The 13,462-nt window shown below is 41.4% G+C and overlaps 1 protein-coding gene across 3 annotated transcripts; it reads left to right on the forward strand.

Moving 5' to 3' along the window:
* Positions 1–9,595: 9,595 nt before the first annotated feature.
* Positions 9,596–11,462, forward strand: LOC147897345 (uncharacterized). 3 transcript variants are annotated; one of them, XM_087380442.1, is made up of 4 exons: positions 9,596–9,706; positions 10,437–10,508; positions 10,941–11,032; positions 11,147–11,462. In XM_087380442.1, exons 2-4 carry the CDS (start codon positions 10,491–10,493, stop codon positions 11,238–11,240), a joined length of 204 nt encoding a protein of 67 aa, XP_087236568.1. In that variant the 5' UTR covers positions 9,596–9,706; positions 10,437–10,490; the 3' UTR covers positions 11,241–11,462. The 3 variants fall into 3 exon arrangements, with proteins under 3 accessions (XP_087236568.1, XP_087236567.1, XP_087236566.1); XM_087380441.1 differs by having other exon boundaries at positions 9,603–9,706; positions 10,437–10,496; positions 10,929–11,032; XM_087380440.1 differs by lacking the exon at positions 9,596–9,706 and having other exon boundaries at positions 10,413–10,496; positions 10,929–11,032.
* Positions 11,463–13,462: the final 2,000 nt, after the last annotated feature.

The following is a 13,462-nucleotide window of genomic DNA, read 5'->3' on the forward strand; positions in this document are numbered from 1 at the left end:
AAAACCACTTCCTTCACGCACATTTGCCTCTACATCGATGCATCTGACCCAGCACTTAAAAAGAACAAAAGAAAAGGAATTATTTATTGTTCTTTCATCGATCGTCGACGGTTGGTTTAGATCTAGATTAGAGTAGACTAGATCGCCATATAGGGGACGCTTTGAATTTCCCCAAGTTGCCAATCTAAGCCATGCTCGAAATTCCCGACTAGTACCTACTCGGAGTCAATCCATATGCTCACATACGGTTTCACATCATTACATTACCTGAAACCTTACGTTCATTAGTTCAGTGAGTAGACTTTGGAGTTCAAAGGCATTGCAGATTGATTCAGTGGGCAGATAGCATTTGATTTCACACACACATGCCACCATTGTAAAGCCTATTTGGCTATCTCATGGCATCTGCACATCATTTCAGCCTTGTAAAGCCTCTTCGCTATTTCCGACATCATTGCCACAAGCCTTTTTATATAGATCATATTTTATATATTGCAGTTCTATCTTCACTGACAATTCAGAAATTTCACTTGGCATAGTCAGTGTATTTGCAGTTGATTCATAAAGAGATTTTCATGACACTTTTGAGTACATTTCTTGCACCATGTCTACGACTAGCAACCTCAATCTGGAGGCATCTGCTAAGTTAGACAACTCCAATTATGGTACATGGAAATACTGAATGGAGACTATTCTTGTACTTCAAGACAAATGGGAGTATGTCGATGGGTCTACACCTAGACCATTGGCTGATCCAGCCACCAGTAGCTCTACTCCATCTGTTGTCATAGCATTAGCAACGGGATCTACAACGGCATCTACAGCTATACAAACAGTTTTCACACCAATAGCAGATCCTACCCTTGCCCGAGCTCAAGTAGAATGGGATAAGAAAGACAAGTATGCCTATCACCTGATCAAGCAAAATGTGCAAGATGTCATGCTAGGACAGCTCAACATAGTCAAGACATCAAAAGAAGCATGGGATATGTTCGCAAATCTCTATGAGTCTAAGAACACATCCAGGATTCTCACCCTGAGAAACCAGATCAACCAGAGTTTCCGCAATAGCAGCGAAACCGGTCATGCTTATGTACTCTACATAAAAGACTACAACAATCAACTTGCAGTAGTAGGAGAGACTATGAACCCCACAGAAATGGTTCAAGTAATCCTGAATGGACTAGGAGAGGGATATGAGAATCTAGTCCAGAGTATTGCCATCCAACGGTAAATTCCGACACTAGAAGGACTTCAGTCAGTTCTACTTGGTGAAGAACTCAGGACTCAAGCAATTCAAGCATGTAAAGGTCATTCTAATGATCAGGCATTCATGGCTTCAAATAGAAGTAGAGGCAAAGGCAGAGGTAGATCATATCAGAAAAGTGGTAATCATAAGCAACAAAATCAAAGTTAGCATCAGCATCATCCTCAGCAACATCAGAATTAGCAAAAAGGAAATCATTCCAACCGAGGAAGATTTCAAGGACGAGGGAATGCAGCCACCAATGTGTCAAACATTCAGTGCAACTACTGTCACAAGTTTGGACACTATGAAAGAGATTGCCACAAGAAGTAGTATGACCAAGGCGGTCAATCCAGTAGTAATCGAGGGAATTCCCGAGGTAGAGGAAATCATCGTGGTGGACATTCTAGTCACATTCATTTCGGACATGAACATCGAATATGTTTCTTGCAAGCGAGAAATTGCATTAGACTGATACAGTGTACCTAGACACTGATTTCAATCCCAAAGAGGATTACAGCTATCAAGTTGACCAAGTGGAACAGGATCCTTGGTACATCGACAGCGGTGCATCATCTCACATGACAAATCATCAGGAATGGTTCATAGAGATGAAACCATTAGAAGGTCAGAAAAATGTCATCTACACAGTAGATAATACACCGAATCCAGTTCAAGGGACAGGTGTTATCCCTATGAACAATTTCACAGGTACAAAAGGACTAGTGAAAGACGTGCTCTATCTTTTGAAGCTCAGCAAGAACCTTTTGTCAGTAGGTCAAATAACGGAACACAATTACAAAGTCATCTTCGACGTTGATGAATGCACTATCAGAGACAAATCCAAAAGATGTCAGCTAGTAGCAAAAGGTGTCAATGAAGGACGCTTATACAGAATGCTAGCTATAGTACCAGATAAGCATGTCATGTCAGCTCAACCACAACAGATGCCACTATCTGTAAAATGGCACAAGAGATATGGTCATATCAACTTCAAGTACTTGTTAGATCTCAGGAATCAGAATATGGCAATTGGGATTCCGAAGCTATAATTTCTTGGAAAGGTTTGTGAAGCATGTTGCTTCGGCAAACAAAAGCGAACCAACTTTGTCAGAAGTACCTCTCATGCATGAGGTATTCTTGATTTGATACATACAGATGTATGGGGTTATGCCCAAACCCGCAGCATCAATGGTTCACTTTATTACTTGACCTTCATCGACGACTACAGCAAATATTGTTGGGTCTACTTTTTGAAAGAGAAATCTGAAGTGTTTTCTAGATTTCAATAATTCAAAGCCATCGTAGAAAACCAAACAGGCAGAAAGATCAAGGTCACGAGATCAGACAGAGGAGGTGAATACATGTCTTCAGCATTCATGAACTTTTGTAGAAGTCACGACATACGAAGACAATTCACATGTGCAGATACTCCTCAGCAAAATGCAAGAGCTAAAAGGAAGAATGGGACTTTGGCAAATAGTGCTAAAGCAATGCTTAGTGAAAAGCATCTTCCAAATCAGTATTGGGCAGAAGCAATAGCTACAGCAAACTACTTGCTTAATCGGCTTCCTACCGAACAGATATAGGGTATGACTCCGTATGAAGCATTCACTAGACAAAAGCCACACATTGGGCATCTCTGCATATTTGGTTGCATAGCATATGCTCACATAAATGATGATCATCGCAAGAAATTGGATGCGAAGTCATGCAAATGCATCATGGTTGGCTACAGTGAAGAAAGCAAAGCATACAAATTGTATGATCCCATCAACTGCAAAGTCATTATCTCCAGAGATGTAATCTTTGATGAGGAATCAGAATGGAAAACCTCACCTACACAGGAGATAGAAGCATCGACTTCAAAGTCATCTACAGAACAGGTTGATGAAGAAGAGCAAGAATTGCCAGCAACACCCCAAGCAGAGCCACAGCAGCTCAGACGGTCTACTAAGGAAAGTAGACCACCAGCCAGATTGACATATGCTCAGAAAGGCAAAGCAGTTCAGGTGGAAACCACCAACTATGCTCTTATGACTACCATCATGGCTATAGAAGAGCCAGTGTACTTCGAAGACACAGTAGACAAGCCAGAATGGCAAACTGCTATGAATGAAGAAATGGATGCTTTGTATAAAAATAACACTTGGGAATTATGCAACTTTCCACCAGGAAAGAAGGCTATAGCAAACAAATGGGTATAGAAAGTGAAGTACAATCCAGATGGCAATATTCAGAGATACAAAGCCAAACTAGTTGCAAAAGGATTTGCACAACAACATGGTCAGGACTATGATGAGACTTATACTCCAGTAGCAAAGATGGATTCCATACGGTTCTTGATATCACTAATGACACTCAGCAGATGGAATGTGTACCAGCTCGATGTCAAGAATGCATTTCTCAATGGTTATCTAGACGAGGAAGTCTACATGCAACAACCAGCAGGTTATGAAAGGAGAATAAGGTTTGCCATCTCAAGAAAAGTCTCTACGGCTTAAAACAAGCACCCAGAAGTTGGTACAATAGAATTGACAAGTATTTTTCTGATTTGGGATACATGAAGTCCAATGCAGATCATACTCTCTACTACAAAGTTCAAGGGGAAGACATTACTATTGCACTTTTGTACATAGATGATCTGATTGTGACAGGAAGCAAGGATATCTTCATCAAAAAATTGAAACAAGACTTATCTATAGAGTTCGACATGAAAGATCTTGGACTTCTACACTATTGTCTTGGAATTGAGTTCCGAAGAGATTTAGATAGCACATTCATGAGTTAGCTCAAGTATGTTGACAGTCTCCTGAAGAAGTTTCATATGGCAGATTGCAAGATTGCAGCCACTCCCATGGAACAGAGTTTGAAACTTACTAAAGATTCAGAAAAGCCTACAGTCAATGACAGATACTACAGGTAGCTCATCAGATCTCTTATATATCTGACAATCACACGGCCAGATATTTGTTATGCAGTAAGCTCACTAGCACAGTTTATGGCAAATCCAAAACAATCTCACTGGAATGCAGCCAAAAGAGTCTTGAGATACATAACAGGTACAAGATAGTTTGGGATAGAATACAGAGGAAGTCATCCACAGTTGCATGGATACTGTGACAGTGACTATGTCGGAGATCATGAGACTAGGAGATCGACGTAGGGATATGCATTTTTCCTTGGTCAAGGTGCTATATCATGGTTGTCGAACAAACAACCAACTGTTTCTTTGTCTTCGACTGAAGCTGATGAATATAGAGCACTCACTACAAGTGCATGTGAGGCTATATGGCTCAGAAGACTATTGTCAGAAACATATTACTTTGATGAGTCTAAGCCAACAACAATATAATGTGATAATCAATTGGCTCAAGCATTGGCCAAAAATCTAGTATATCACTCTAGGACAAAGCACATTGATGTCAGAGAGCACTTCATCAGAGAAAGAGTGTTACTTGGTGACATCACACTGCAGCACTATGATAGCAAAGAGAATGTTGCAGACATCTATAACAAACCACTCGGTAAAGAGCTATTCAAGAAACACCGACTAGCTCTTGGTTTGATGCAAAGGAAGGACATTCCCATTAAAGGGGTGTGATGGAATGTAATGCTAAGTCCTTCGATTCCCCAGAATCATCATCTTGAGGGAAGGCCTACTTCATGATGTTGATCTTGAGGGAAGGTGTTGAGAGTTCACGCTCAACATCATGTGATCATGTGTGCATAGCACCATCATGTGATCATATGTGCATAGCACTAACCTTATAGAGTGCTATAAAGGAAAGGGTTAGATCCCCTAACCCTAACCCTAAAAGGGTTTGTATATATTCTATTTTTTCAACTAAATCTAGTGTACAGTTAGTCATTTGTGGTGTGCTCTCTAGCTGTGCCCTCTCTCCTCATCTCCACTCTTCTCCTCTCCCCTCTTCATATTTTGTTACGAGTACACATCATAGGGATTGGGATGCAAGCTTCCTGTTGCGTTATGGGCTTATCAATCATCTTGCAAAGTCACAACCAATTTCACACCATTTTGTATGGCTTTTGGATTAGTAGCATGGAGCTTCTAGTCTCGAGTTTGCATGTTGCCACTAATCATCACCTTGGTGAATCAGAGGCAAGAAAGAGATGATTATTGCAGCTAAATCAACTGGATGAGTAGTACATTAGAGCTGCATGGCTATATCAGGTGATAGGAAGGAGGAGAAAAGCCTAGCATGACTGGCATATTTTTTAGAAAGTTTTGAAAATCAAAATGTTGGTTCTGTTGTACAATGCAAAGATTGGATTGTTAAAACCAATCTCAAATTTGGTTGGGACGGGCATATAGGTTGATTGATATTTGTGACAATGGCACAATTCAATTTGTTTATGTGCAATGATAGGTGATTCATAAGTTGATCAATGGAAGATGAGTTAAACCATTCAGAACTGCCACAACCGAGTTAATCCATACAAAATGGCCACAGCAAGTTTGGTAATAGTGAGTAGCTCACAGGTAGCTAGATGGATGCCACGTGGGAATGAACACCTTAGAACCATTGTAACTAAGGCTAATCAAGAGAATAAATGAGTTATTTTGGCCGAGGTGTCACACGGGACAACTAAATTTAGCAATGCATCTTGTCCCATGAGTTGTTGCTACATGCAGAAACAAGGGCTATGAGGCTTCATTGCTTCACAATTCAAACTCATATTTCCTAGATTCCTTGCTTCTCCATGCTCTTCTTTGCACCTCTAGCAACAACCATCATACTCTACTTTTCACTATCACTTCCATCTTCACCTCCAATATGGCTTCATCTTCTCCTCGACATAGCCAAGTGACCGAAGTATCCTTGCAACTATTTGGCCCTTATTCTATCAAGTAGGCCCCTACCACATTAAAGATGCTAAAGAGAAGTCCAGCATGATATGGAAAATTTACCATGGAATGATGTGTGGAGTTTAGAGGTGGCTGAGAAAGTACTCCAATCTTATGAAGGAAATACCCATAGCATTAGCATTTAAGACGTGAGTCCATTTGGACAAATGTCTCTATGTTGAATTGTTTTAACTCATTCCAACATTGATTTGGTCATCAAAGCATACCCTAGTGTTGAGTGCAACACACTATGACAACACAAGATCATTGCAAGCTCAGCCACACCTTTTCATGATTTAGCATTAGTTGGTGTCAAGAGCTGTGAGATGACTAGAGACACCTCAACTGGAAGGTCCAACTCCACAACTCCTAGGAACTAATGAACCATGTGGATCTCAGGGAGCAAGTGGATTGAGAGGAGTAATTGAAGTCTTGAGTTCAGTTGTACTGAAGACCTAGACCTTGAGGAGATAAGAAATTTAGAACCCCTGTCTAATCCCCCCCATCTCCTCCTTTACTAATGAATATTTTCAATGAACTTGATCTATACCCTTTGTCTCCATAGAAAATCTCTTCCTCTTATTCCTGAATCCCCTCAATATCCCCTTCCACTGAAGAGATGATCTCCTCTACTAACACTATATCTTACCCTCCTCCTCCAACTCCCCCAGCCCCTCAAGATAATACCTCTTCACCCAATCTCGAGCTACAACCCTCTCCTCCTCACACCCAAGCCTCGTCAAGCAAGCCTAACATGGAGCAACCAAAGTTGAGAAGCAAGAGCAGGAAAATGGAGCCAATAGGGCCATAGGTGGAGAGTCTATTGATGCCAACTATGAGAAGGAAAACGAGGAGATGAGCACTAGATTGGCTCAAAATTAAGAAAGGACAAGGGAAGACGTAAGTGGCCAGGTTAATATTAGACCAAAAATTGGAAAAGAGGTGACCCAGAACAAGAACTGACAGGGTAGTGAAGGCATGGCACCGAGCGAGAAGTCGCAGAGAATTTGCCAAAGGCTAGTGGTGATTGATACAAACAAATCTAGACAGTGAGCAAGAAAGGGCCAAAACAAATACAGAGACTATAGAGGGAATAGAGAAAAGTGTTCTGGAAGGCCTAGAGACCACGACCATTGTTATAGCAAAGGTCTCTATGGAATCAAAGGAAGCCGTGGCCACAATTAGAAGGATTGCTACCAAGGTCGAGCAGGAGGTGCAAATTGCCAATCTAATCACTAAAGATCTAGAAATGGGCATTAGCCTTGTGCCTTTATAGACGAAGGAAGTTAACCAAACTTTAGAAGGAACCCAGCAAGGCAACCTTAGGACTGCCAGAGTGAGCATCTTCCTATTGAATTAAGCACACACCTTCACCAAGTTGGGCATGGGATTATAGTCAAGGTGGGACTATCAATAGTTACCAATGAAATCACCACCTGAAATGCCATAGGACCTAATATAGATCATAATGAGTACACCACCCCAAGAGACCTTCTTATTGTGTGAGAAATGCATAATAGGATGAGAATCAATGGGTTCAAGAGTTGCTTGAGTAGGTTTAATGCAAGCTAGTAGCTTTTTTTGCACTGTATTATTGTTCTCATTAAAGAAAGATGACTGTGTAGGGATTATTTCAAGAATGATTTTTTAATTTTGTGCATAGATGGGATATTGGATATCCTTTAGGAAGCATGGGTTTTCACCTTAAGAGTGGGTATCACCAATTGAGAATAGCACCTTTTTGGATTTTGCAAGGTATCATAGTCCATAGTGAGGATGAGAAAGGACGTAGAGAAGCATGTTGAGCATGCTCTCATGGCATTGATGACCTATGCAATCAACTCCATGTGAATGCTCATTCACAATGGTTCAAGGTCTTCCCTTGAGTGAAAATTGTTGCCCATCATCTAGGCCTCAAATTTAAAGGGTAGCTTAGAATTTTGGTAATTTAGGGCATCTTCCTATTACCAATCAGGGAGCACTAGTTAAGGCTCTTAATGGAGTGTCCAGATTAGTGTGCATTCCCATGAGCATTTTTAGAATGTAGTTAAGTTAAATCTCCTAACTACTCGTTAAAAATGTTTGTAAATTTAACCCTTTCAAAATAGGTCCTTTAAGGACTTTAAAGAAGAGAAAGAGGTTGGAATCTTAAGGGTGAGCAGTGGGAATGATACTTAAAGCAAGATTCTTGTTAAGAAACTTTCATGGTCATGATAAACTCGGAACTATACAACATGGGTACTCATTTTAAAGGTCTTGACAAAAAAGAATCCATTGCGACCTTAACTTTAAAATACCCTGAAAGCTTTAATTAAGACCACTTACTGCTAGTGAGAAAAGGCCCCAAGAAGTCATCCTTGTAGTTAAGATGTTTTTAATCATTTTTGAAGGGCACTTCTTTTTTAAAATACATTTCTCTCTTGCCCATCTTGGGAAGCGCAAAACCTCCTTTGAAGGGCATTGTAGCTTTCAAATATAGGGACTACCAGCATCCATCATAAGTTTTAGATAGATTATCACAATAGGGTCCCCCAGTAATAATTTTTGGCCCTATTAATTAATTAGCGGGCGCGGGAGAGCGGGATTGCCAATTAACTTAAGCTCTGCGAAGAGGTGAAATTAACCTAAGCACGAATTAATCGAATTCTTGGAATTCCAAAAGTGTCGAAATCTAGAATGTTCATGCCGCCTTGAGTGAGTATATGAAGGGGAGGGAGGGGGAGGGAGATTTGAGGAAAGGGGAGGGAGACCAAGAATTGAGGGAGAGAGGGGCAAGGAAGGCATATCTGAGTGAGGTAGAGGAGAGGAGGGAGAGTCTGCAAAGGGTGGCGGACGTGGGGAGGCTGAGGGAGGAGGCACAGAGGGGGGGGAAGGAAGAGTAGAAGAGGATGATAGGAGGAGCCGAGGGCAGTAGAATGTGAGTTCAAAGGGGATGAGCTAGATCAGCATCCACCAAAAGTAGCATAGCGAGCCGCCATGACATCGTTCACGGAGGGACGATGAATGGGAGAGGGTGGTGGAGAGGCAAGGTGAGGGAGAGGGAGAGGCCAGGCCAGAGGTGGCGAAGGGACAGGCAGGCGAGGACGGCGAGGGAGGCAAAGGAGGGCGATGGCAATGGAGAGAGAGATGAAATAATTAAAGCTTATTGGGGTCCAAACAAAGGTTAATTGAGTCAATTTAGGGTTCTAAAAAAAGGTTAATTGAGTCGATGAAGTGATAAGGACAAATTAATTAGTCAAAATCGTCGCACGATCGAATAGGAGCGACACCGTTAGCACTTCTTTTTGGAAAGTACATTTCTCTCTTACCCATCTTGGGAGGTGCGAAACCCCCTTTGAAGGGCATTGTGGGATTCCCATAGTGAAGTTTTAGAGAGATTCTCACATTATAGAGATTGATCATCAGGGCAAGGGGAGCCAAGGGGTACCGAGTTAGGTGCGGCTAGCCCGTTGGCTCTAAGAGTGTGTGTGTGTGTGAAGGTGCTTAAACTGAAGGACGCGAGGGTTTGTGTCGTATATAGTGCCCATTCATAGCCATTTTGGGGGGTTGCAGAGACTGATACATCGCAGATCCTTCGATCTGTCGTCCAGGTACGCCCTCTTCGATTCAATCTTTCCTCAATCGTCTTCACATTCTACTCATTCACGCTCAATCCCTTCCTCGCACCTACGAATCTGCTCCAAAATTCTGTTTTTCCACCAGCTTCCCTCGCCATCTCCCCCGAACTTTTTGTTTTCGCCTGTTCTTTTTCAACTTTCTTGCTTCACTTTACGATTGGGATGCAACGATCTGTCGCTGTTGCTTCGGGTGGCTCCCGCGCTGTTGCTGTTGCTGTTGCCTTGTCTTCGGTCCCGTGCTTGACGGATTTATCTTTGCTTCTAAAAGTAAGAGCGAGCATCATCTGATCAGGGCTATCAACATTCAATTTATCAGAACTAACGTTTTAAAGGAACGGCTTGATGCTGATTGTTCAAATCCTCCTCCTATTAATCAATGAATCTGTTTGTTATTCGACACCTAAATTGTGTTGGTTTCTTCTGTTGTTGCACCGGTTGAGCGTTTGTACCGTTGATGTACGCGTGAATCGGTTCTTTATCGACTGTAGTACGGTCACCTTCTCTAAGTTGTGTTTACGACATGGATGCTTTCAAAAGCATTGCCTTTGTCTTATTGTGGTTTTATTAGCTGAATGATAGGTGTTTAGCGGAAAGGGCTAACGAAAAGTGTTGCTCGACTGTCCTCACTGCCAAGCTTTCGTGCATTGTTGGCCTGAATTTTGAGAACCCACTCAGAATTTCAGTTTTTTTTTTTTGGATACAGGAGTTTTGTGGCAGCTGAAGTCTCTCTCGGTGCCGGCCTTTTATTTAAGACATCATGACTCATATCCTGTCTGTGCGTGTTTTGTACCCATATTAAGGGTTTTGTGACGTCAGTTTATTCTTTACGAGCACACACCTTTTTTGGCACTGTGATAACAAAGCCCAAAGGACATTCTTGTCACAGGTTGATTTAGGCCTTCATGTCAAGCCGTATGCTCTCATCAATGCTAATAGTCCACAACTTCTTCCCATACGAAGCACCCGCATCCTGTCATTGTCAAATATGGTTTGATATAGTAAGAGAACGAGAGATAGGAGTTCTGGGTTAGTGTTTGCTTGTAGCATGCGTCATGTCTCCTTATGAGATATATCTAGTGGAAATCATTGGATGCCAATTGAGATACTTTGCGTTTTCAAACATCAGACTATTAGTTACTTTGGGGCAGCTTTTACTTCATCGCTCGCACATTTTTTGAATGCCTTAACACTTGTACGTGGAAACCAGAGAGACCGTGATCGTGAACGTGCGCAGGCAAGAAATCAGAAGGGAGCAAATGCTAAGAAGGATGAGCTAACTCCAGAACAGAGAAGAGAGAGGTATGATGTTATGTGAGTTGGCTTTTTTTCTTTTGCAGCTGACTAGGTTCTTTTTGGACCACCCGTTTCCAGCTACTACAGGTAATTATTCTTTATTTGTTGTTCCTATTTTAGGGATGCCAAAGCGCTGCAAGAGAAACTGGCAAAAAAAGCAGCTCAAACTTCAGGCGGGGGTGATGCAAACAAGTCAAATACAACTAAGAAGTGACCTTTGATTCCTAGGCCGTGAAGGGTTGAATGAAATATGATGTGGAAACTATGTATCTATCATGATGTTAAAGTATGGCTGGATAGTACTTGCTCATTTATAAATGCTCTTTCCCCCTCTGTCTTGAAATTGTTACCCTAGCATTCCCTGAATTTGCTTCATCTACAGTGGAACTAAAGTGTAGGTTGCAGTTGATGTTGAAGCATTTTGTTACAGGTGCTACCTTTGCCTTGGTTTTAGTAATATATTGTTACAGCAATGGGTGTATTCATATCTTTCTCAGACATTATGAGATCAAGGGGGAGCCTTGATTTATGTAAGAAGGTGAATATACCCTATTAGCAAGAAAGTACACGAGCAAATCAAGTTTTTGAAGCTGCTTTTGTACTGACATGCTGGAACGGCATTGGTGTGGTATCTAGGGTTCTGTATTTATTTACTGGTTTTGTTGCAGCACTAAAAGCCAAGTGTTACAAGGTTTCTGTCAGTCGGATATTGTAAAGCCTATCGCTCGGGCAAAAGGTTGAAAGCTTCTGACAGTGTTAAGTATACAGGACTTTTCTCTCAATCAGCCTTAGACTTCTATGGCATATCTGCCTGCTTCGCTAGTCATGGATGGAAGACTATGAGGTGCCTGCTATAAGTGGACTTCGATTTAGTTTATTGCAGAGGTTGAATTTGCACAATCAGCAGGCAGTAGCTACCTGTTTAGCTAATGGCTCCACAAGTTAGCAGCCTATTACCTGGAGAATTTTACTTATCTGCCTGAAGAATTTTACCTTGGCAGCCTACACCATTTCAGAGCAACTTTACTTCCATATTGAAGATGGGTGTTTTTGCTGAGTCTTCTCTAAAGTTCTTCCTCTCAACAGTTCTGCAATAAGATAAAAGGTGGCACTAAAAACTGATGATTGCAAGAATTGCAAGAATCTGCACCTTCAAAGGGTCCTTAAAAGTGACTATGATGTCACTGCTACATGCAGAGGGCTTGCAGTGAATACATAATTTATACACTGCATTTGAATTCATTATTCACGGCATGTAAACTCCTAAATACTAGTCTCAAATTTTCTGACTTGAAAAGTTTGAGGAAGCAAAGAGCAAATGTGGAGACATCCTGATGAGTGTTTTATTTCTTCTAACTTTTCTCTTTGCTCTTTAGTAATTCTAGCAGTGACTGCCATTCTTCCTAGAGGCATTTCTAGGGGCAGTCAGACCATTTAGTTATGCCATCATAGTATAGTTTAAGAAGTCATGGACCTTTCTTTATCTACGCATGAAGCTTTCAAGAGGCTTCTGACAAATCTGATTGAGCTTTATCGTGAGTTACTTGTGAAAGCTTGGTATATCCAATATTTTTTAAGCGACGAAAACGATTTTATTAAACAAAAGAGAATCGGAATACACCTGAGCTAATTATATAAGGCTCAGAGCATTGTGGTGACTAAAGTAGCCAAGCACATCTAAAGCATGAGCTAATTATATAAGGCTCTAATAGCTAGCTCAAATTGAGCATTGCGGCGACTGAAGTAGCTGAGCACATCTAGTAAGTCTTGCTGAACTAGCTAGCTTGTAGAAATTTAGAGGGAGCTTCCTATGTTGAAAGATGGCCAAACTTCAATGCAGCCGAATTTAATGAATCACCTTTGCTCTAAGAAGACTCCACAAATAGGAATGTTGGTCTAGTGCTGTAGGTAAATTCTTGGAGGGAGACTCTTGGAGGGAGACGTGACCCTTGAGGATTTGTGTGTGCATGTAAGTCTCCCAGTCACATTAGAATTGTGCTAGTGGGTCGAGAATCTTGTAATCTATTAAATGTGTTATGGTAAAGTCTTGAAGGGAGAGGTGACCTTCAAGATTTGTTCGCCCACGGAAGTCTCTGAATCACATTAGAACCGTGCTAGTGGGCCAAGAATCCCTTAATCTATTGAATGTGTTACCGATGAATCTTGCTCTTTCTCTATTAGTTAATAGCGCATGGCAAATCTCATATACATTGTGCCATTGGCGTCTTTTATGATTCAAAGGCAATCGGGCACAAATCCCCTTGTCATTGAGGCGTTGGGCAATCCTAGGACTTATTTGAATGGGATTAACATTGGTCATTGATTTAGCCAGATATTCATCTACAACCTACTACCAACCTAGGAGCAACAACTTGCCGCCACCATTGCCTTGATGACATACTTGAGTTAATGTGTAGTGAAAGGCCTTTGAAGGTG

The sequence above is a fragment of the Dipteris shenzhenensis genome, chromosome 10, assembly GCF_047967505.1.
Source record: "Dipteris shenzhenensis isolate YYH24624 ecotype China chromosome 10, Dip_SZ_1.0, whole genome shotgun sequence".
NCBI classification, from domain to species: domain Eukaryota; kingdom Viridiplantae; phylum Streptophyta; class Polypodiopsida; order Gleicheniales; family Dipteridaceae; genus Dipteris; species Dipteris shenzhenensis.